Source organism: Patella vulgata, chromosome 1, assembly GCF_932274485.2.
Source record: "Patella vulgata chromosome 1, xgPatVulg1.2, whole genome shotgun sequence".
NCBI classification, from domain to species: domain Eukaryota; kingdom Metazoa; phylum Mollusca; class Gastropoda; family Patellidae; genus Patella; species Patella vulgata.
This window is the reverse complement of record NC_065879.2, coordinates 84,345,363-84,371,444: the sequence shown is the minus strand read 5'-3', so window position 1 is coordinate 84,371,444 and position 26,082 is coordinate 84,345,363. Positions and strand designations below refer to the sequence as shown.

Below are 26,082 nucleotides of genomic sequence, written 5' to 3'. Positions count from 1 at the left end.
TGCCGCTGTCCGGGTAAAATATCCACCATAGCACACTGTATGGCGTATGTCCGTTTCATTAGCTCAGTCGGAGTAGAACAGTGGGACGTTAAACCCCATTTCATTACATTTCAGTACATTTAGTCGAAAGGGTTATACATGTATTTCATTACTCTCTGAATTTACGAAAAAAGTTAAAGCAGACGATAAACCCTAATCCGGCCCTCCCAACTGTATTTACTTTATTAAGAATGAACAATTTAGTTGTATATAGGCTATCGAGTAATTATTATCCCTAAGGATAATCGTCCGTATAAATATGTATTTAGAAAGAGTCTGGATCAGCGAATGGTACTTCAATATAAAACAACATGTGATGAACTACGCCTATTAAATATACACTGAATACATCCTGGGGGGAATTTTTTAAAATATATAATGATCTTGAAATAGCAGTCCCAGATTCCTCAGGGTATTCGGTGAAAATAGTGAGTTGAGAGAGAGAGAGAGAGAGAGAGAGAGAGAGAGCTGACAATTCTCGTTATTATAGTTAAAAACAAGATGATGAAAAGGGGATATCTTGAATATTTCAGTCGAATTACTTCATTCTAGGCGACTTTAGGATTGTTTTGAGAATAGTGGAGTCTCGATTGTCATTGCTACCTTTGTTACGATAGCACAAAAAGTCTCGATTATCCATGTTTTAATTAAATCATTAACCACCAATCGTGTTTAAATCCTCTGATAATCTCGAGTATCCGATGGCATCAGGAGTAGATTATGGTCTTATCATGTTAATAAATGTCTAATTAAAAATTTAGATAACATTTAAGGCCTAAAGAAAGACCTGCAATAGGCAGATTTAGCTCCTGGATAATGTATGTTTAAAGTAATACGACCTGATAATTCGAGTTTAATTTGCGTTAAACATTCAACTTAGTCATGTGTATTATATGCAAGTCGCCAAATAAATCGTTATATATCTGCCACTGAACAGATTTAGCGATCTTAGGTCAGAAATAAGGTCTGCCATTGAGTCAAGTGGCGTGGTTTCGATTTCCCGCTTGTACTTGACAAGGAGTAAGGTCGCCTGTCCAACCTCATGGGATTTTTTCCGGGTCCTCCGTTTTTTCTCCCACTGCTAAAGACCCTCCCCCTCTCTCTCTCTCTCTCTCTCTCTCTCATCTTTAAACGTGATGAGTACAGTCCGTTAATTTAGTTAGTTAGTTAGTGGGTAACTTAGTGAGTTAGTTTGTAATGCTTGTCTTATCTTTGTATAACAAAGTTAATTCATTAACGTTTACTTTCAGCTGATAAATCTATTAATGTCTACTTTAATTTCACACTTTCTTCGTCTTGTTAATAACAACAGTTATCAACTACACCCGAATACTCAGACAATTTCTGTTCTTTATTTGAGACTATTAAGTTGAGAAATATCGTGCGAATTTCCCTCTTTTTTCTTTTACAAAATTATAGGGCAGTTCAGATTTATTAAGAGTGAAGGGTGTGCTCTGACGTTTAATTGCTGTAGATAATGGCACATACGTATGGAATGAAATGGGGTTTAATGACCTACTGTTCTGCTAATATAGCTCATTCTGTGTGCTATGAGAACATTTTTGTCCGAAGAGCGGCGTTTCGCCTACTCTTAATCGATCTTAAACAGGCATCATGTAAGAGCTAAATTTACCTATTGTAGGTCTTTCTTGGGGCCACCAATTAATGTTATATATAAATCATTAATTAGACATTTATTAACATGACAAGACCATAATCATGTATCAATGCCATCGCATGTCTCCGATTTTAAGCAGATTAGAACGATTAGGCCATTTAAATGCTTAAATTTAAAAATGGAGAAGCGAGGCTAAGACTCGAATGACCAGTGCGGTGGTTACGACCAATGAACACATCTTGTCAAAATTACAAACATTGATAACGTCGCTCAAAATAAAATAATTTGAGTGAAATGTTCAATATATTCAGTTTACATTATCTGTTTTTTGAAATATTATAGCGAGGACAGCCAACTGTTTAGCTAAATCTTACATACTGTCCCTTTAATAAAGCTATCCTCAACTAAACTACTGACAACAGTACTCTAAAACATGCCGATGTTGGTGTAACTAAAAACGATGAAGTCAAATGTCGGGTTAAAAACGATGGAGTCAAATGTCGGGTTAAAAACGACTGAGTCAAATGTCGGATTAAAAACGACTGAGTCAAATGTCGGATTAATAACGATGGAGTCAAATGTAGATTAATAACGATGGAGTCAAATGTCGGTTTAAAAACGATGGAGTCAAATGTCGGTTTAAAAACGATTGAGTCGATGGAGTCAAATGTCGGATTAATAATGATGGAGTCAAATGTCGGATTAATAATGATGGAGTCAAATGTCGGGTTAAAAACGATGGAGTCAAATGTAGGATTAAAAACGATGGAGTCAAATGTCGGGTTATAAACGATGTCTTAAAAATTGGATATCAGAAACCCATCTTTTTTTACCGTAAGATTACAACATCATTGTTGATTTAAACTGACTAATAATTCGAGTTTTCAATGTCGAAGATTTTGGATGATATTGAGTTAGAGACTTAGCTACTTTAATAACGATACAACTTGTCTTATGCACAGGAATAGTCTGTATGATGAATGCGTGTCAAATACAAGCTAGCCAAAAGTATGTTTTGCCGTTAATAATGCAAAAACTTACCTGTATTCTATTTTGTACAACAACCCGCTGAAACAATTAAGTTCTAAGTGCACTGCACGTATGATTTTCTAAGTACGTGCGATTTGGCTGATTCTAATCTGTCTACGGAAAATATACCCCCATTAGATATCCTTCTCCCCTTTCCTATTGGGGGATTGGATGGCCGAATTGCAAGTGGACGTTAAACCCCATTTCCCCCTATCTCTCTCTCCCTTTTCCCACAACATGGAACATCTTGCTATATGCCATCATGCTAGTTACAAAGTAAATTTCTAGATGTCAAACGTTTACAACGGGTGGTTGTATGGCTGTCCGCCAGGGAGACGTTATTCAACCTGTTTATTTACAGCCATGTGTAAATGTGATACACGTTAAGGCTTTATGCTGAATCGGTTATTCAATCTAATAATCACTGTAACAAGTGTAGCCATGTGAAATCACTTGCCCTTGTTTTCTGTAAAGAATAATTTAATTTGAATTATACATGTATAAGGTGAAAGCAATACTTATGAAAGAAATGGAATGAAGTTTAACGTCCTATTGTTCTGCTCCAAACTGGGCTAAAAAAGACGGGCATACGTCATACACATACTCAACTACGAGGGAAAGTGTGCCCGGATAAACGTCCATTCGACACAAACTATGCCATTTCGGGACTAACATATGCTTCAATTATATTTCAATAATTAGCTTGCGTGTAGGGGTCATTAGCAGTGGGGGAGGGGGCCGAGGACCCGGAGAAAACCCACGAGGTTGGAAGGCAACCCTACTTCTTCTCACGTAATCGAAACCACACCACTCAATGACAGACCTTCTGATGCAACACACACGCGTTACCATTCGGCCACCTGACCCCCCTGTCTAGGAATGAATCCGCTAAAATACCAATTAGTATTTGCCATGAACTAGAAGTAATAACCTTTAATAACACAGTTTTCTATTCAGACGTTTTAATCAAGGACACGGAAGGTTGATACTGGGACACATAAAGTGGACATTTCCGTATTGACTTTCAATACTACGCTTTGCACTAACAGTTACAAGTATTTCTTAGTTCAATTATTTCCCGAATACAATGTTCAGATAATTTATAATTATTTCGCCACCATGTTGTGATATCTTCAGGAGTAAAGCCACGTGACCCCGAGTAATTTAGCTCGGTGTACATTCTGTACAAATGATTTTGCAGATGCTATCTTTGCTTGACTCAAATATCGCGGGTTTTTTTAATTTCTGATCTTTTAGATGGCTCGATCGTTTGAACCCAGATTTCTAAATTTGAAAATACTGGATATAGGATACGACAATCCCGTGATTAAGGTCCATCATAAACCACGTGTCCTAAATCATTTTCATCTGTTATCGAAAAAGGGAGGGATAGTTCGATAAAGAAAGATTTTGAAATATGGGGGATCGATCCCGGAACTAACGATAACACGCCTACGTGAATGGGCAATAATGTTGATACTAAAATTAAATATGATTACATACCATGTATCAATAAAGAGAGAGGGAGAAATGGGGTTTAACGTCCACTCGACACAAACTAGGTCATTTCGAGACTAACATATGGTTTGATTTTATTTCAATAATTCGCTTGCGCGTAGGGGTCTTTAACAGTGGGCGGAAACCGGAGGACCCGGTGAAAACCTGGTTGTACGTGACAAGGAGTAGGGTCGCCTGTCCAACCTCGTGGGTTTTCTCCGGATCCTCGGGTTTCCTCCCACAGCTAAAGACCCCTACGCGCAAGCGAATTGTGTAAATAAAATTAAACCATATGTTAGTCCCGAAATGACCTAGTTTGTGTCGAGTGGACGTTAAACCCCATCTCTCTCTCTCTCTCTCTCTCTCTCCCTCTCAATATAATAAACACAATCTTTGATCAAAGAAAAATAATCTCACATTTGAAATCATCATCACGTCAATGTAAGCTTATCAGTATATAGTCTTGATTTTTCAGTCGCACAGTGTCGTTAATCATAAATCGTTCACCTCCCACATATCTTTGAAAAATCACTGATAAATTGACATATTGATAACCCAACCACAAATATGCCTTATTGAAAAAATATCCGGCTGGTAAATTGAGCCTATTATGAATGATCCTAATAATAGATAGGAATAACAAGGTTGGGAGGGTGCAGTATATTGACACAACTTTACATAAGTATTAAGAAAATATTCATAATATGTTATAGTATTATTATATATGTGAATGGATTATCTGGTAAAGAACGCACACTGTACGTACGTGTGTTTCGTAAATGGAAAATCAGGGCATTGAAATTGAACTTGAACTAAGTGATATTAAAGTAAGTTAATGTATAATATATATATAATATGTAGATAGCGTCTAATGTAATTTGCACACTAAGAGAATGAATACGGGTTATATACTCAAGTTAATATATAATAATGTATAACATAGTAATATTTCCAGTTAAAAATATTAATGGCATTTAGTAATAATTAAGTTAATATATAAAATAGTAATATTTCCAGTTAAAAATAAAAATGGCATTTAGTAATTGAACTGTAATAAACAGGTCACAATTCTATGGCTTGATCAGGCTTAGTAATAAGCAGTAATTGTATTCCATAGAATTGTGACATATTTACACTTTTACTTCTTCCTTCTGATATAACTCCAATATCATAAGCTATGATAAAGACCCTTACGGACAAGCGAATTGTTGAAATAAAATTGAACCATATGTTAGTCTCGAAATGACCTAGTTTGTGTCGAGTGGACGTTAAACCCCATTTCTCTCTCCCTCCCATAAGCTAGCTGTCTTAATTGACCATCTTCAGATGTTATAATATCATATACATGAATTATACCTCAAATCATAAGCTAGTCGAATGCTCTTAATTGACCTTATTATGTATGATTTTATAATATATACTGTATATAAGATAAGATAAGATTTTATTGTATCGAAACATCCATTGAGGACAGCATACAATATAAACATGTACATAAAATTATAACAATATGACAATTATAACACAAGACACACAGTATTGCATCGGAACCTCCCTTGAGGACAACATACAATATACAAAATATTAAATACAAGTGCAAAAAATTGGACGGATACAAAAATATGGACGGACATAAATATATGTAGATAAAGTCAAGTGTTTATGGAAAGAGAATGATTAAAGTTTATATATTTAGGAATTCCATTATTATTATTATTATCTGGGTTTTGTTTTACGTTTTATATACGCTATATACATAAAGAGTCCAGGGGAAGAACGATCTAAGTCACATTTTTGTCTTTACGCATAAAAGGCAAAACAGAATTTTGGACGAGAATGCTTGACGCGAACAGAATAACGAGTGGATTTAATTACAACTTCAAAATAATGTTTAATACGAATCATAATTACCAGTACAACAACTGACTTCCACTTTTCAGCCAAATTAAGGTTAAATAAAGGGTACGATGCACGTATTTGTCCGGGAGGCCATTTCAGAAGGGCCTTGGTTCGATTTGACTCCGATCGTTTTTACCTGAAATTAATTGTTCCACAGAATACTTATACAATTTGCTACCAGATGGCGCCATTAACTGGGGTTCATTGAAAAAGTGACTTCGATCGTTCTTCCTCGGGGCTCTTCACATAGTTTTGGAGCAGAGACGTATTTAGAATACAGAGGCTAGAAATAGTTTGTGTATGTAAACACCTACGTCTGTAGTATAGGAGGTTAACAAGGTCATTTCCGACTAAGGCGTGGTATAATTTCATTACATAATTCTCATGGGGAAAACCGGATTACCCGGCGAAAAGCCCATGATATTAGGCAGGTGATCCTACTCCTTGAGACGAAAAAACCTCAGGTCGAACTCATCACTTGCGTAGTGTTATACCACTTTGGGGATAAGACGCTGGTTCGCTAGTCTGGAGGTCGCGTGTTCGATTCCTGCATTGGCCGTGAAAGTTCATCGGGATATTCCGGCGTGGTTTCCCCCCTTGTCAGTGATGCAGGACGGAGGGCCTGACAAGGACAGCTGTCGAGTCGTTCGGATGTGACGAAAAACCGAGGTCCCGTGTATACGTTGGCGTGCACGTAGAAGATCCCTTGGCAGTTGGTATTCGATATAAGAGTAGGCCATAGTGCCGCTGAGCGGGAAAACTCTCCCTCATAGCACACTGTATGGTGGATGCCAGTGTTCATTAGCCCAGTCGGGGCAGCACAGTAGGGCATTAAACCCCATTTCTTTCTATTTCACCGTCACCCAAACCCCTATCATTACGCAGTAAATCGGCTCATTATCCACTAAAGATCGAAGGCTAGCGATGCCATCTAGAGTTTATGTTCTGGATAGGTTAATTAATGTCTAATAATTTAGATAACATTTCAGGCCTAAAGAAAGACCTGCAATAGACAGATTTAGCTCTTGCATAATGTATGTTTAATTAATGGTGTATGCATGTACATAAGTAGAGCTATTCATTATGCACATTGATTCATGTCTATCCATGTCTACACTAATACCTAAAGTAAAATACTTTTATATCACACAATAATGCCTAATGATATATACTATATAATACAACTGCATATAACCTGAGGGTAAAACTCTAAATAGTTTATTAACCCAGTTTCTTGGATATGATGTTATATTTTCAAGCGTCAAATCCTGAAGGGGGTTGAATGGCCGAATGGTTAGCGCGTGCGCGTTGAATCATAAGGCCTGTTATTGAGTCAAATGGCGTGGTTTCGATTCCCCGGGTTGTACGTGACAAGGAGTAAGGTCGCCTGTCCAACCTCGCGGGTTTTCCGCGGGTCCCTACGCGTAAGCGAATTATTGAAATAAAATTGAACCATATGTTAGTCCCGAAAAGAGCTAGTTTGTGTCGAGTGGATGTTATACCTCTCTCTCTCTCTCTCTCACTCTCTCTCTCTTCTCTCTCTCATAACCTGAGGGCAATAGAGTATTAACCCAATTTCTTGGATGTATGCATGTGATATTTTCAAGCGTCAAACAGCAACAAAAACATCATTACACAAGCCCACGTTTTGAAGCTCAGTGATAGCATACATTAGTATTAGGTGTCACATTAATTGAATTTTTTACAAGTCACGGTATGTCCTCCTTCAATAACATTTTCACCATGCCCAATAATAGTCTAACGTAACCGCTTAAGAATGTTGAAGAAAAACTTTCTTTTCAAGGGCAATATTATTTTTTTTAAAACAGTAAACCCAGGTAGTAAAGTTATAGGTAGTAATCAGAAAATGAGATATTCTTAAACCGCTTAAGAATGTTAAAGAAAAACTATCTTTTCAAGGGCAAGGTGTGTTTTTTTTTAAAGTTAACCCAAATTCCTAAGTTGTAGTAATCAGAAAATGAGATAACCTTAATTCACCTCTCACGATTAACGCGTTCCTTAGTATTTATAATATTCAGTGGTGGCGAATATTTTTGCCCCATAACATATCATAAACCGGTAGCCTTGGCATCCTTTCTCGTTACATTTATTGTCAAATTGTATCAGGCACATACATTGAATAGAAACTAATGTAAACTTCAAATGGAGGGCTAGTGGGTTAAAGCGTTTGCGTTGCATCATAAGATCTGTCATAAGTGGCGTGGTATCGATTCCCTGCTTGTACATGATACGGAGTAGGGTCGCGTGTCCAACACCTTGGATTTTCTCCGGGTCCTCCGGGTTCCTCCCACTGCTAAAGACCCCTACGCGCAAGCGAATTATTGAAATAAAATTGACCCATATGTTAGTTCCGAAATGACTTAGTTTGTGTCGAGTGGACGTTAAATCTCACTTCTGCCTCCCTATTGCCTTGCACCTCCCTGTCTCCCTATTGCCTTGCACCCCACTGTCTCCCGGTTTGTTGCCTTGCACCCCTCCCTCCCTCTCTCTCTCTCTCTCTCTCTGTCTATCTGTCTGTCTCTCTCTCTCTCTCTCTCTCTTTCTCTCTATGAGTGTTATGTAGGCGACTTAACTTCTTATCACGTATACAACTAGTGAAATACCCTATAAGCTAAATATAGAGTCGACTACGTTTATCTGAACATTGCGACAGAATCACGTACAAATAAACTATAATATCCTTTTATCAATACGCATGTCATACTTACATTGATTCACAACATGCGTGTGACGTATGTATAAGTGAATAACGGTAACTGTGTTATATATGCATTGCATACAATGCTACTGGTTGACACCCTGATGAGGCGATCGAGCAATGTCCACATAACATATTTACGTCCTGTTTGCTTAGAATTCGAAAATTGCGCATCACGTTAATAAATATGTAATAGAACATCAAGCTCCGAGTACACACCATGATATACGACAGAAAATTGTGACGTTAAATCCCATTCGTTGTAAGGGCAGGCAAGCACAATGTTACTTTTTTCATGATTTCATGGGGCCGGTTGCTCAAAACTAACAGAGCTTTGAACAACCGGCTCCTGGTCTTCTGTCTTTGAATTTATTAAAGTAAGATTTCAAGCTGTAGAGTCCTTTTTAGAGCCACTTATGTTAAGAATTTACTCAAAATGACTATTTACAAGAAATAGCTTTGATCCAGAAACACAAAACTTTGCACATAGTTTCTTATTGGTGTATTTAATACATTAAAATAACACAAGTTTTATTATAAAAGGCTATATTTTAATTAAGCGAACAATTTTGAGTAATGCTTTGTGAACCTGGGGCCTGCTGTATCTAAGAAATTACAGCCAAATAGTTATATTTTCATAGAGTGAACGTTAAAACTATAATTTGATAAATGATTTGCATGGAACTGGTTACGTACTGTCAAATGAAGGTAGCATCATAAAACCGGTCCCCTTCGGTTAATTTGGTTTGCTTTGTTTATTAATTTTCTCTATTAAATCTATTATAATGTTGTGCTACGATTGTTTATAGATACTCGTGTCTACGGTACGGCCATGGCTTCCTTAACGAATTATTACAATACGTATCATAATTTGTATGACGATTTGTTATCACAAATGTTACAATATGCATTGATTATGTATGTTTTTTTTATTAATTCTCTTTTAGACCGGGAGGGGGAGGGAGGCAAATGGTTAACGCGTGTGCGTTGCATCATAAGGTCTGCCATTCAGTTAAGTGACGTGGTTTCGATTTGTACGTGACAAGGAGTAGGGTCGCCTGTTCAATAATTCGCTTGCGCGTAGGGGTCTTTAGCAGTGAGAGGAAACCGGAGGATCCGGAGAAAACCCACGAGGTTGGACAGGCGGCCCAACCCCTTGTCAGGTACAACCGGGGTATCGAAACCACGCCAGTTGACTCAATGACAGACCTTATGATACAACGCGCTAGCCATTCGGCCACCCACCCCCCCCCCCCCGCACTCCCCTGAGATTCTGCATTTATGTTTTTATTTCCACAGGAATGTATTCGTATTTATCATTGTTCATTGTATTTTCAGAAGTATAACGTGTCAGATGAAGAAGGTCTAGAGTCCCCAGGACACACAAATATAGCTTATATCAGTGACAATGTAGCAACAGAGCCTATTCATGGCAGATATCTCAATAACAGGGGAAATAACTCTGACAAAAGGGAATCCATGTTTGAAGATGTGTCTTTTGCACCCCCTCCTCGGACCCCTGGCGCGTCATCGAGCTCGAAAGAAAAGAAATCATGGTCTTCGAAAAATATACGTTGCCGAGATGTGATATTAATAGTATTGGGCTGTGTTTTGTTATTAGGATTAGCTATAGGCACTGCCGTTGGCGTCATTCTCTCGCAACAAGGTAAGCAGTATGTTACTTAAAATCCAATATGGCCGACCAGACGCCATTTTTAATGTTTACTTTGAAATATTTGCGGCCCTCCTTTTATTTACATTGGTGGTTAATTGCATATTTTAAGGGGTCGTTATAACCTGTGACAGATTTGAAATCTTTCTACCATTCAGACGTGGTTTCTTCCCCTTGCCAGTGGTGCAGGATGGAGGGTCTGACAAGGACAGCTGTCTAGTCGTTCGGATGGCACGAAAAACCGAGGTTCCGTGTAGACATTGGCGTGCACATAAAATACCCCCTGGCAGTTGGAATTCGATATAAGAGTAGGAGTTAGCGCAGCTGTCCGAGCAAAATTTACCTCATAGCACAGTGTATGACGTATGCCTGTCTTCATTAGCCCAGCCGGAGCAGAACAATAGAACGTTAAACCTCATTTCATTTCATTTCATTTACATATTCTGATACATAGCGGGTGGTAATTCCTTTGTATGCACTATTTGAATTTGCGCAATAAACAAATATTTGATACCGTACAACATGGCATTCTAATTTATATTAGCTTGTGTATTAATACAGACCAGTATTTAAATAACAAACCTTTACCATACATAAATTATACTTTACAAAAAGACACGTGACAATTTCGAAATCGATTAAATGTTAAAGGGCAACACAGCAACGATTTTGTTTTAGAGATAGACGTGTCGTTCGGATGGTACAAAAACCGAGGTCCTGTATATACATCGGTGTGCACTTAAAAGATCCCTTAGCAGATGGATGTAAGAGTAGGCCATATAGCCCGGACACAATTTCCCTCATAGCACACTGTATGGAAGTATGTCCGTCTTCATTAGCCCATTTAGAGATAGACGTAACATCGAATACTATTGCTCTATTTATGGTTGAATGGGTTACGGTGGCTGAGTGAGTAAGACGTTGGTTCGCTAACCAGGGCCCTGTTTCTCAAAATCTTAACTAAAGATAAAATCCAAATTTTAGTAGATACTTCAATTTTGATTGGCTAAGCACTAAAATCAATCTAATATTATCCAATCAAATTACAAAACTCTGGATTTTGTCTTAGTTAAAATTTCGTGAAACAGGCCCCAGGAAGTCCGGGTCTCGATCCTGGTCCTTGTCAGTGGTGCATGACGGGTGGCCTGGCAACGACAGTGTCTAGGCTTTCGGATTGGACAAAAAGCCCCAGACCCCGTGTACACGTTGGCGTGCATGTAAAAGAACAGCTAACTGTTGACAGTAGGAATTCAAAATAAGAATAAGTCCCTTGTACATAATGACGTGTACGTAAAAGATCCCTTGTCATTTGGATTTCGATAGAAAAGTAGGCCGTAGTGCCGCTGTCCGTGAACAGTTCCCTCATAGCATACTGTATGCCGTATGCCCGTCGTCAATAGGACGTTAAACCCAATTCCATTTATAAAAATAGACACGTGACAGTTTGTTAAAGAGCAACACAAAAGAGACTGTGTTTTACAGGTAGACGTAACATTGATTACTAATACTCTCTTTGTGGTTAAAGTAACGTCACGGAACGGTCAGCTTCGTCGCAGTTCTGTATGATTGGTCGTCTGGTATGGTCGTATGGTATGTTGATCAGGATATCCTGGGCACGCGCTAAAGAGGATACGTCAAAGTCATATTTTCTCAATTTGTTCATACTCAGCTGAGATATTGCTACATGAAATAGGATAAAATGTCTATTCATTCTCCGTTCTTATTTTAATTTTGAAAACAAAACTGAACTGACCCGATCATATTTAATGTATTTATTTATTCAATGACATTTAGTTGGGCGCTAAACCCTATTTCATTTCATTTCTTGGAGAGAAAGAGAGGCGGAGAGAGAGAAACGGGGTTTAACGTCCACTCCACACAAACTAGGTCATTTCGGGACTAACACATGGTTCAATTTTATTTCAATAATTCCCTTGTGCGTAGGTGTCTTTAGAAGTGGGAGGAAATCGGATGACCCGGACTGGCGACCTTTATTTATTGGATTGTTTGAATTACTCGCTACACGTAAATCTTAGGTCTTGCAGATCTTCTCAATTATGCAATATAATTAGGGTCCTGTTTTCCTAGGTGAACCCTTGAGCATAAATAAAAAAAACTTTAGTTTATGTTCTAACTGCATATATTAATACATTGGACACGATTCTATGGAATACATTTACTATTTATTACTGAGTACTTTGATGAAATATTATTATTAATTACTGATTACTACTGAGTAATTCGTTGAAATAAAACTGCTTATTACTAGTTACTGATTATCAGTAAAATTACTGATTATTATTGAATAATTTCATGGAATATTATTACTGGCTATTACAAATTACTGACTATTACAAATTACTGACTATTAAAAACTACTGGTTATTACAAATTACTGACTATTACAAATTACTGATTATTACAAATTGCTGATAATTACAAATTACTGATTAGTACAAATTACTGATTAGTACAAATTACTGATTATTACTGAACAAGTCCATGAAATATAATTACTTTTTCTTACTGAGTAATTCTACGAAACATCATTACTGATTATTACTAATTACTGATAATTACCAATTACAGTGTACAGAGTAATTCTATGAAAAATCATTACTGATTATTACTAATTACTATTTATTACTGAATAAATCCATGAAATATAATTACCGATTATTATTAATTACTGATTATTACTGACAATTCTATGAAAAACGATTACTTGATAAAAACAACTAGAGTGTAATACTCAGAAATTCTATTTAATACAATTGCTTATAAAACCTAGACAATTCTAGTCAAAACGTATCTCAGTAAACAGTAATTCTTCACTTATGTTTCGATGGATTTCTTCGACTATAATAATTATATTTACTGATCGAGAGATCTACAACAACTAAGCTATATCTGTATTAAGTATTTCAAATATTCAAATTCAAAAATAATTTGGTTGAAAACTGTGACCATAAAAGGTAAACCATAACAAAAAATAACGTCATCATCCATGACGTAGCAAAACTGTGATGAAAGGAATGTTAGATTGCTGAAGTCAGTTTAATGCTTCAATGATCACGGTAATGCGCTTTTCTTTTTTATTACGACTGTTGACAGCTACGATTATAGATAGCATCTATTCAAAAACTATAATTAATTTTCAAGGATGAGCTGTTTTCTTATAAAACTGACATTGCAAAGGCTTGAACATTATTTTGTTATGAAACATCTTAAATTATCCCCGCTGTATTCAAATTACATATAGAATTACGTAGAAATTAAATATTTATATAACCTATTCTTACCAAACCCTTTAAGATATTCCCAATATTAAGAAATTTCAAGTACATTTGATGCATAGATTAATTGTGACAAAATGTAAAAATAGAAAACGTACGTGCATAATAATGTATGGGAAGGACGATATTGACGCTTCGTTGTAACATATACAAAAGATGCGCCCTGCGTTCAAAGGGTGTTTCAAATATTAAGAAATGTGAAGTACGTGTAGTGCATATATGTTAAATATTAATTGTGACAATATATGCAAATAGAAAACGTACGTGCATAACAATGTATGGGAAGGGCGGTATTGCCGTTTCGTAAAAGGTGTTTTCAATATTAAGAAATGTCAAGTACATATAATGCATATACGTTCAATATTAATTGCGGTAAAATATAGAAATAGAAAACGTACGTGCATAACAGTATCTGTGTAGGGGTGTTCTGACGTCTCGTTGCAAGATATCGAAAAGAAGCACCTGTTTTTAAGGTATTTCCAGTATTAAGACATAGCATGTGGATCTACTGCCTATGTGGTTAATATTAATTGTAAAACAATCGAGAAAATCAAGAAATAGGAAATGGACTTCCATACCAATACGTTTCGCAGGACTACTTAGAAAAGACTATTAATTTAATTGAAATTATTTGAATTCATAGCGTAGTTCTGATTTACTGTATGGCTGAATTATTTTTTAAAGAATTCTTAACGCTACGTGCAAGATAATCGTAATTTTACTGATCAAAATTTCAAATTATAACAATATATTATTAATCTGGAATTATAATTCAAAATTATAAAAAAAATGACAAATAAGAAAGATTTTCTTTTATAGCCGTTTTTTATTTTGTTTCTTCTTTTTAAATTTTTATTTCGGTTCTTAAATTGTTTTCGAAATAAAAGGAAAAATAGCTGATATCATCAGTCATCGGAGAAAAGGGTTATGGGTCAAGAACATAATAAAAGAAAAAAAATAATTTATGCAAACTGCTCAACTAGGACGCCTAACATAAATATACCTACCTAGAATAAAACGGATGAATATTTCCCGAAGTATTTTATTACATCAAAACACGAGCGTAATTAATATAAACTCCCACTCGATTCTTTCATTGAAATGGCGGAAATTTGTCCCGGTAATATAGAAAATCAAAATAAAACAACCATAAACACATTTACTCTTTAGCTTACAAAAACATAAATTAGAAATGTTGCCAGTGATGATTTATTTATTGCCAGAATTTTTTCTAGAGACGACGAAAAAAACAAATAATTACAAAATTTTTCTCACATGATTTATTTCTCAAAGTTTATTTCTTAAGGCGAATAAAATATAATTACAAAAGTTGTCTGGGACGATTTATTCCACAAAGATTATGCCTTGAGCCTCATCAAACATAACTTTATCTGGTGTGATTTGTGTTTGAGGACGACGAATCTTGTTGTCGCTGCTCACTTCTATTGAAGTTAAATTACGTTATTAATGTCATATTACATTATTTTCAAAGCGAAAATAACAATGAATGGCTATAGGATTATTCCCAGTCAAACAGCGAGAATGTCAATAAAAACTTTACCTCGAAAGCCTTTATTACATTCTTGAACTGTAATCAGCAAGGGGCGATATTGTAGCCATACCTATTCTATTGTCGCGGTCATGTCTTTGTAAATAAGATCAGATAAAGAATATGTAAGGGTGTCGTGTTATGGTACGCGAGCTTTGAATTCTACCCTATAATCTCATATTAATATATTATTATACTATCTAACACTTAGGTGTTTTGTTTATTCAAGCATGTTACACTGTATACTAGAGGGTCGTGGTAGTCGTCCGGATAGGGCACTGTATACTGTAGAATCGTGGTATCCGCCCGGTAAGGGCACTGTATACTATAGGGTCGTGCTGTAAGGCACTAGAGACTAGAATATACCGCGTTCGATTCCCGGTATGGGCCAAGAAGTTTTCAAATTCGACTTCCAAGAGTCGTATAAGGAAATAAAATGAAATGGGGTTTAACGTTATTTTAATGTCAGACACATCAAAAAAATGGGTTCGAATTCTGTCTGATGGGAAAAAAACATACACGTTGTGCAAAACGTTCTAGATAATTCAACCGCCTTTGTTTACAACGCTCTAGATAATCTAACAGCCTTTTGGTATTGAATGTAAAAACAAACAAAATTCGATTGAATATAGACAAAAAATAAAATTAACCGAAAGATAATCTAAAGATTAACGAAATAAACAAAGACAGCTGTCTAGTCGTTCGGATGGGACGAAAAGTCGAGGTCCCGTGTATACAGTGGAGGGCACGTAAAAGATCCCTTGGCAGTTTGAATTCGACTACACTATCGACCCAAGAGTGATTTTTATACAACAACAGAGTAATTTAATTCTATTGTACTTTTGTTTCGTCCAAAGAATAATTAGATATAAAATTCAAAATTGTAATATAAAGGATTGTAGAATTCACAGGTATAAGTATGCTAAATTGGCGGTTATAAATATCCGTCTCCCCCGCATAACAAATATATCCATAGCATTTTAATTCCAAAATGCACAATCCATTTCAAAATTACCCTTTTTAGTCATGATGCGACGCACCTAACATCTCATTATTTATGTCTAAACGGTAGATGTTAGTAATTTAAACTGACGATTTTAAGCATTAAAATTACAATTTTAAACATTAGAATTCCAAATTTCTCACGGTGTCAGGGTCACGTGAGTCATAATTGCAATTAAATTCCTCGGAAAAAATGCAATTGTGTACATGTTAAATGTTTAAATATGTATATAATTTTAAATGAAATGTACATCCCTTAAACATAAAAAGCTCCTAATTTCATTTAAAATTTATCTATACGAAATTTAGGTCTGAAAGTATGTAAACATAATTTAATTAGATGAAAGCAGAAAATGTGCAAGTATTTTATAAATTTAGTGTAAATATAAAGTTTAATTTATTCATGTGTACCTGAAAATACCCAGTTTAGTGATGGTTATTCTCTTATTGTAAATTAAATTATTTCGGTAAATGAAATGAAATGGGGTTTAACGTTCTACTGTTCTGCTTCGACTGGGATAATGACGACGGGCATACACCATACAGTGTGCAATATGGGAAATTTTGCCCGGGAATCGACACTATTGCCTACTCTTATATCGAATTCAAACTGCCAGGGGATCTTTTACGTGCACTCCACTGTATACACGGGACCTCGGCTTTTCGTTCCATCCGAACGACTAGAAAGCTGCCCTTTATTTCGGTAATCTTTAGATTAGCTTTTGGTTAATTTTATTTTGTTTTCACATTCAATACCAAAAGGCGGTTGGATTATCGAGAACGTTTTTAAACACAGGCGGTTCGATGATCTAGAACGTTATAAACAAAGGCGGTTCGGTGATCTAGAACGTTCCAAACAGAGTTGGTTGGATTATCTAGAACGTTTTAACCAAAGGCGGTTATATTATCTAGGACATTTTAAACACAAGCAGTTCGATGATCTAGAACGTTTTAAACAAAGGCGGTTCGGTGATCTAGAACTTTGTAAACAAAGTTGGTTGGATTATCTACAACGTTTTAACCAAAGGCGGTTAAATTATCTAGGACATTTTAAACACAAGCAGTTCGATGATCTAGAACGTTTTAAACAAAGGCGGTTCGGTGATCTAGAACGTTTTAAACACAGGCGGTTGGATTATCTAGAACGTTTTGCACAACGTGTAATTTTTTTTCCCATCAGACAGAATTCGAACCCATTTTTTTGGTGTGTCTAACAATTTGAATTAACTTATTTCAACGTTGATGAAAAGATCTGCGGGTAGCCTTTATTTGTATGCTGTCGCTCTAAATCAGCACCAAATTACACCCTTGTATTAACAATAGAAAAGTCGTTAACATTACATAAAATTTGAATCCTTAATTCAAAAGTCAAAGAAAAATAGCTGGCATACAAATTAAAAATAAATAAGTTATTCAAGCGAACAAAGCCTTGAAACGACTTCAGCAGAAATTTGAAACCAACTGGTATGCTCAACTCCTAATAGTTTTTAAAAAAGCTACTCATTCAAATTTAAATTGAATAAATTTGAACAATCCATATCTTGTTCGCTAGTGGATCAAATTTCAAGTAACATTGAGTAAAATTTATTTTGTTTTCTGTCTCTTATTTTATTTTTATTATTATTTTTTTTTAAGCAATTTAACGTGGCAATCTTGGTGTTGATATACACAAAAATAAAAACCACACCCAACTCTTACATGGGGTTAAAACATGTACTATGGTCATGGGGGGGGGGGGGGTGAATGGCCGAATGGTTAGTGCGTGCCCGTTGTATCATAGGGTCTGTCATTGAGTCAACTTTGGATGCCATCTGATGGATCCGATTTTAAACAGATTTGAATTCTATATGCGGTTCAACGGCTGTTGATGATTACAACGGTAAAAATGATAATCGAGGCTACAGTGTTATTAAAATGAGGTTTACTCGGCTCAGAGTGAAATAATTTGACTGAAATGTTCAGCATATTCTCTTTACATGATCTATTTTTTAACTATTATAGCGAGAACTGCCAGCTCTTTATCTAATCTTCCATAATGCGTCTTTAATTTGGACTCTTAATGATACGTTATCCCTTGCCAGACACTCCGTCATACACAAGAGGGAACCGCGCCGGAAAAGCCCGATGGACTTTCTCGGCCAACGCAGGGATCGAATACGAAACCTCCAGGTTAGCGAGCCAACATCTTACTCTCTGAGCCACCGTGGCTCCGTGGTACCGAATGGAATGTCTATAAGCCACGACAGCAAAACACTTTAATAACACATGTAGAAGAAAAGGATTGTCTTAATTATATTTATGTTCTCATTTTCAGAATCATTCGCAACAACAACACCATCACCACTTCCGTCCACCACCACATCATCAGGTAATATAGTTGGCTATACAAATTCAAATCATTCCATTAGGGACTGTCTCAAAATATCAACACTTGTATCCTAAACAATAACCTCTGGGTTAGTGAGTTCATCAATTAAAAGAGAGTTACTTAAACAAACATCATGCAAGAGCTAAATCTGTCAATTGCAGGTCTTTCTTTAGGCCTGAAATGTTATCTAAATTATTAATTAACTTATCCAGACCATAATCAACTCTCGATGGCATCGCTAGCCTGCGATATTTACTGGATTAGGATCCGATTTGCTGCTCAACTTTCATTCATTATTTAATCATGAAATGGATAATCGAGACTATGTTTTTTATCGACTGAAATTTTCAGCAAATTCCCTTTACATTATCTAGTTTTGACGGTCACTTAAGAGATGTTAGATTCTAGGACTAAATTATAACGATAGTATTAATATAAGTATGATGTAGTCATAAACAGAGGCAGACTAGGCATCCCTGGACCATCCGACCAACTGGTTGACCTGGTCCCCACTGCGGTCAAGAATACGTGACATGATGAGAAAACGAAACTAGATCAATTTCATGAGTTTATATTTTCCAGTGGTTTTCAAGAGGAAAATAAATTCATTTTGAATACAAATATATTAGCCTTTTTTTTAAATTCGGTACCGATGGGCCTTTGACATCTTCTGGGCTCCTATCTGAAAAATGTGTTGCCACATTGTTTCAGCACATTATATGGTTACAATTACGAACTAAACCAATTAGTATGGATGCATATTTTTACAAGTTAATCGAGGCTATATTACTGGCATGATAGTTGACTGGATTATTGACACCCATCGTTACAATTAATTCATTTGTTTCGTTTCAGATCAAATCACATATTTGGGAAGCCTGCGTTTGTCGCAGCCATGGCCAGGTACCATCGATTCATTGAACCAAAATTTTACAAATGAAGTAAGTAAATTGTTCGAATTGTCGGATATTCTGGAAATGATTATGCTTTATATTATCGTGTCCAGACCACTAGGCAATTTAAAATTATAGCGATGCCCACAAAGTTTTTAAGTCCGCCCAGGACTGCGCGTTGGAACAAAAGGTCTGTAATTGAGTCAAGTGGCGTGGCTTCGATTCCCCGCTTGTACTTGACAAGGAGTAGGATCGCCTGTCCAGCCTTCGGGTCCTCCGGTGTCCCTCCACTGCTAAAGAGACTCTTACGCACAAGCCAGTTATTGAAATAAAATTGAGCCTTATGTTAGTCCCGAAACAGGGGTGTACTTTAAAGCCTACAATATTTCCAGTTTACGAACTTATGTGTTTATATTTTCAGATGAAAGAAGTAATGAAGAAAAGTCCCCTAAACGACTCTTTCGTCTCTGCAACTGTGAATAATTACAGGTAACTTTTACTAATGCATTTTCACACGTAGTGTGGCATACGTTTCGGCCAAGGGGGTTTCGGCCACCCAGTCTTTTGTTATGGAGATTTCGATGGGTTTTTGGTTAAGGGGGTTTCGATCATGGATGTTGTGACTGCAGAGATTTCGGTCACCGAGTTTTTGGCTACGGAGGTTTCGCCATCGAGTTTTTGGCTACGGAGGTTTCGACCACGGATGTTTTGGCTACGGAGGTTGCGATCGCGGATGTTTTGGCTACAGAAGTTTTTTGGTGGGGTTTTGACCATCGACGTTTTGACCATAGAGGTTTCTGTTTCGGTCGACGAAATTTTGGCTACGAAGGTTTCGGCCACGGAGGTCTTGACTACAGACGTTTCGACAACGGATGTTTTGGCTGCGGGAGTTTTGGAAATAGAAATAGAGACTATCTGGTGCTAATAGATGGGGTTTAAAGTCCACTTTACATAAATCAGGTCATTTCGGGACTAATTTTGAAACATTTCAGTGACATTGAGTAATTGAACTTGAAATATACAGAAAACAATTCTCTGAAATGCAATTGCTCTTTATTACTGAGTAACAGTTTCCATTAAGATTTATCAGTCATTGTGGTTTCCCTTGTCAGAGGTGCAGGACGGAGGGACTGACAAGGACAGCTGTCTAATCGTTTGGATTGGCGTGCACGTAAAAGACCCCTTAGCAGTTGGAAGATTCTCTAGTCTTTATCAGTCATTGTGTCAGGACAACTGTCTAATAGTTTGGATTGGCGTGCATGTAAAAGATCCCTTAGCAGTTGGAATTCGATATAAGAGTAGGCCTTAGCGCCGCTGAGGGGGCAAAATTGCCGCCATAGCACACTGTATGGCGTATGTCCGTCTTCATTAGCCCAGTCGGTGTAGAACAGTAGGACATTAGACCTCATTTCATTTAACTATAAGCTCTTTGGGCCCCTTGATCCGGTCCCGACTACAGCAAAATATGCCCACCAGCATAACACTATTTTTTTTCTGATTACAGTACGGAAAACTATACAGTAAATTTTAGCTTAAAGTTTTCAAGAAATCTAATCGATTATGTACCGCCTACAACAAATGCAACAGAAACTGATGATAGATACGCACCTCTCATACAGTCAATCATAGAGGAAGGGGAGACCACTCTACCTATCAACGTTACATCCATCATCATCATAGGTATATATTCCTTATCAATTTTACAGAACACATTCTTGTATTGCATATGAAGTTAACTAAACGACTCTAACCCTGAGAGAAACACTACAGGGTTTGGGTTTTTTTCCTTTGCGTGTGGGACAAGGGTTGGATTGGCGGCGGTGGCCTTTTTCGGGGCACTAGTCTGGATTCAACAACTACAGAAAAACAATTACTAAATAGTTGCTTGCCCTATTTGTTTATTTTTGTTTTCGTTCAATTTTCATGGGTGCTTGAATTGATGGCGGAGGACTTATATGGCCTTTATATATTATTACTTATTTTATTTGTATCTGATGAGTCAATGATTTAAGAAAGTAAAGAATTTGAATATAAATCCCATAGCAACCATCAATAATTCGACAGTAATGAACTCCGTCGATCCCCAAATAACTATTCTATGTGCTAATTTAGTAGTTCTAGCAAAATCAAATTTTTACTTCTCTTCAGGTAAACCACAACCAACCACTATGTTACCAACTACCAAATCAATATCAACCACCATGTCACTAGCTACATCAACAACTCCACAACCACAAGGTAATGTAACCACAGATTCTGTGGGGCTTACAACCTCATCCTTGGCTTCAACAGGTACAACTCAACTCATTAATAGTACGGAAGAACCATTCAATACCACAACAGATGCTGTCTCAACCACATGGCTACCAATGACCACGAACACAACAGACACCGAGCAGCCATCCAACAATACCACAACAGCACCCAACACTAATACCACAGAATCATTTAGCACCACAACAGAGTATGTTACTTCAACCACTGTACAACCAACTAGTAATACCACACAATCATTTAACGTAACAGAAACAACAGAGAATGTTGCTTCAACCACTGCAAAACCATCCAGCAATACCACAGAATCCTTGAGCACCACAACAAAGGATTCTTTGACAACCACTGCACAACCAGCTAGTAATACTACAGATTCTTTTAACGGAACAGAAGTATCAACAACAATGACAGGAACTACCAGTCAGTTATCAACCACAACTATCCCAACTGCTGCAACCACAAGTAAATCAAGTAAGCTTAACACACAGGGAACCAGTTTCACAAACGGTTTACCAAAAGTAACAATTGCTACTACAACAGCCTTTGAAAATCCAGGCCGTAGATAAAAGTTTTTGGGGAACACATCTTTTGAATGTTGTCAAGACAATGTATCTAGGCTGCTATCTTCTAGCCTGACAGATGGGGTGGAAAACCGAGGTCCCGTGTACACATTGGCGTGCACGTAGAAGATCCCTTGCCAGTTGGAATTCGATATAAGAGTAGGCCATAGTGCCGCTGCCCGGGCAAAATTTCCCTCATAGCACACTGTCTGGCGTATGTCCGTCTTCATAAGCCCAGTCGAGCAGAACAGTAGGACGTTAAACCCAATTTCATTTCATTTCATTTTTAAACATCGAACACAGCATATATTAGATGTTATGTGAATTTAATAGCTCACTTATAAATAAAATAAAACCAAGTACGAACAATCCAAACCATTAGACAAATTTAGAAGTCCTAAAAAAACGGAATAGGCAAATGGACTGTTCATTGTGTACAAAATACACGACAAACAGTGGTAACAGGTGTCCGGAAGAGTACAGCTTTTTTGGTTTTTAAACCTGGCAATAAAAATTGGAACACCTTATTTTATACGAGGTGTTTCCAATCTGAATCTATTTTTGATCATCGTTAATGGGTGGCGTAGTCCTTTTCAGAGCTTGGTTCACTTCCAAATCAATGAAAACGTGATTTATGATGCTGTTTGATTATACATATAAATGGTTAGCGTGTGCGCGCTGTATCATAAAGTCTGTCATTGAGTCAACTGGCGTGGTTTCGATTCACCGGTTGTACGTGACAAGGAGTAGGCTCGCCTGTCCAACCTCATGGGTTTTCTCCGGGTTCTCCGGTTTCCTCCCACTGCTAACGACCCCTACACGCAAGCGGATTATTGATATAAAATTAAACCATATGTTAGTCGAGAAATGACCTAGTTTGTGTCAAGTGGACGTTAAAACCCTTTTCTCTCTCTCTCTCTCTCTCTCTCTCTCTCTCTCTCTCTCTCCTAATTAGTCACCCAAGGCCATAAACGAATTTTCTATTTTCTAACACTAAATAATTATATATTATTTCAGCAAGATGTGTTTACCAGGATTATGACTTGTGTCGCCAGTTCGGCAACAAATTTACTCTGCTGCCCAATTTCTTCTACGATCAGAACATCGCATCCGCTGTGACGAATTTCCAGCTGTATTTTAACAGGACCATTGAAAGTGGTTGCTCCATGGATAGCTTGTTCTTCTTCTGTAACTTCGTCTTTCCACAGTGTGAAGAAGTTGAAGGAACAGAAGTGGCCATTTATCCTTGTGGTAGTGTATGTGAAGGTGGGTTGGTTACTTTCTGAATTCCGTTTCTTTATCAATGCAGTTTATCCGTGTCACAGTTTGCGTGAATGCTAATTGAATAGAAACTGAATTCCGCTTCTTTATTAGTAAGATTGTAGGAAATTTAAATTAAAGGAAACTATTATAAAAATTCCAACAACTCTTTGTCCCAAGATCGCTAAAAACGATTTATAAGTTCTGGTATTAAAACAGTTGGTCAGATTCTTAATATCACCGAGAGGGTTTTTTTTTTCATCCATATAATTATAGGAATTTTTAAATTAATCGTCGGTCGTCAATACAGTAATATATGCCCATCCACTTGGTTTTCTGTGGTCCCGTGTACACATTGGCGTGCACGTAAAAGATCCCTTGGCGGTTGGAATTTCCCTCATAGCACACTGTAGGGCGTCATACCCCATTCCATTTCATTGGTTTTCTGTGGATTCTCTGGGTTCCTAATATGTTTGTCCTGAAATGATCAAGTGTGTGTTGAGTAGGGGTTAAAGGTGGTGTCATGATCGGTGTTGTGTGTCATGCAGGGCGTTTTTGCCTTTTCTAGAATGCCTCTTGTTTGAGGAATTCAATTATTGAACACAAATGTTTTGTAATTTTGGTAGTAATCTCTGAACTCTCGCACAACACTTTCATTTATAAGCACACTTAATTTAAAAATTTACTTTCGCTTTATATTTTCAGATGTAACTACTTCCTGTGAGGCAAACATGCCATTTCCGCTGAGCTGTCAGTACCCGGGTTACAACTCAACCCAATGTGTGACTCCTAAACACGTCGATATGACCACTCCAGCACCAGATGCATGTCACCGAGTCGACTACGAATTCTGCAACGAGGAAGACTTCAACGAAACAGCGCTCCCGACCTTATTTTCCACTACCATGGAAGGTACCATATCGGTCTTTCAAAAGTTCGCTTTAGCAACAGTGGCCCGTGCGTGTTCACCGTTATCCAAGTTCTTCTACTGTGGACTTTTCTTCCCGAAGTGCGACAATGGTAACATAACGCTGCCATGTAGAAGCGTTTGTGAAGGTAGGTGAAACATTCTCATGTTTATTTTACAGCATTGATGCGGGTGTCATATTAAACTTACTCACTTATCTCCACATGAGAACAGACACTAACCTAGTTGACCGACATTTTAAGTTCCAAATCGATAATTTTAGTCGAAAACCCTAAGTTAAAGTATATTTAATATGCTTCCATTTAATTAAATTGGAAAGTTTTAATTAGTATTTTTGTGTATGATAGATGTGAAACCGAGTAGAACAGACTTACTCAACGTTTATTTTTATTTATATTTTTAACGCATTGAAAACGCAGTAATAATTGAATACAGACTTACTCAACATTTATTTATATACTTTGTTTTTAAAACGCATTAATATAGCGTCGAAAACGCAGTAATAATTTAGTACAGACTTGCTCAACATTTATTTATATATTTATTTTTAAAACGCATTAATATCTGTTTTTCGTTTTCCATTTACAGCCATAGATGCTGCTTGTTCAGATATCTGGGTGTTTCCGATAGACTGTGAGGCAACATTTAATGATACGGACTGTCTGATGCCCCCTGAGGACCTTCTTCCCACTACCACCCCCACTACAACCCCCACTACCATCTCCACCACACCTTCTACTACCACCCCGACCACAACCATCATCACAACCACTCCGGGAGGTAAGTTGTATTCTTTGTTTCTTTGGGATGTTGCTAGTATTTCATTCAAAGATTATTAATTATGATTCAGAATGAATTTTAATTTTATTGTTTTTCATCGAGGTTGGATTTATGTTGTACAAAAATATTAAGAATTCAAAAATCTGTAAAAAGATATTTATATACGTTGCAAATGACACTACGGGGATGCTCGATTGAACGTTGCCATTATTTCATTCAAAGCTCATTTATGATTCAGAAGGAATTCTTAGTTTTATTGTTTTTTCATTGGGGGCTATTTAAGTAGTTCACCATTAAGAACTCATTAGTCTGAGTAAAAGATATTTATATAATTTGCAAATGACACCGCATAATTCACGGCGGTATCAGCATCCTTCGTCTTGTTAGCAATAAGGAAGCATAATTCACGGCGGTATCAGCATCCTACTTCTTGTTAAAAAGTCACAAAAATATAAACCAAAACAGATGACGTTATATGTTATTGGAAAAACGGTTCAAATGAAAGCAAGAACCCAACCGGTGAAGGGTAAATCGCATCAAAATGAATGACAGTTATTAATGCTATCCGGATGTGCAGCTTTACAGAGAATAGAAAAAAGGGAGGTAATCGTATTTACCCAAGGAATAGCCGGCTATTGGATGTGGTCAGATGCGATGCAAAGAAACAAAAGGAAACCAAAGTTATGGAAGGTCCCACAT

At 36.9% G+C, this 26,082-nt stretch overlaps 1 protein-coding gene across 2 annotated transcripts in view; it reads left to right on the top strand.

Annotated features, from left to right (window-relative positions):
- The window catches only part of LOC126821774 (MAM and LDL-receptor class A domain-containing protein 2), a 104,285-nt gene that overhangs the window by 23,547 nt on the left and 54,656 nt on the right, over positions 1–26,082 (top strand). For both annotated transcript variants that reach the window (XM_050550279.2, XM_050550286.2), the window contains exons 3-11: positions 10,140–10,467; positions 18,635–18,688; positions 19,544–19,629; positions 20,003–20,070; positions 21,086–21,261; positions 21,730–22,326; positions 23,433–23,681; positions 24,381–24,731; positions 25,192–25,383. In XM_050550279.2, coding sequence (XP_050406236.1) covers positions 10,140–10,467; positions 18,635–18,688; positions 19,544–19,629; positions 20,003–20,070; positions 21,086–21,261; positions 21,730–22,326; positions 23,433–23,681; positions 24,381–24,731; positions 25,192–25,383 — 2,101 coding nt within the window. The remainder of the gene's footprint in view (positions 1–10,139; positions 10,468–18,634; positions 18,689–19,543; positions 19,630–20,002; positions 20,071–21,085; positions 21,262–21,729; positions 22,327–23,432; positions 23,682–24,380; positions 24,732–25,191; positions 25,384–26,082) is intronic.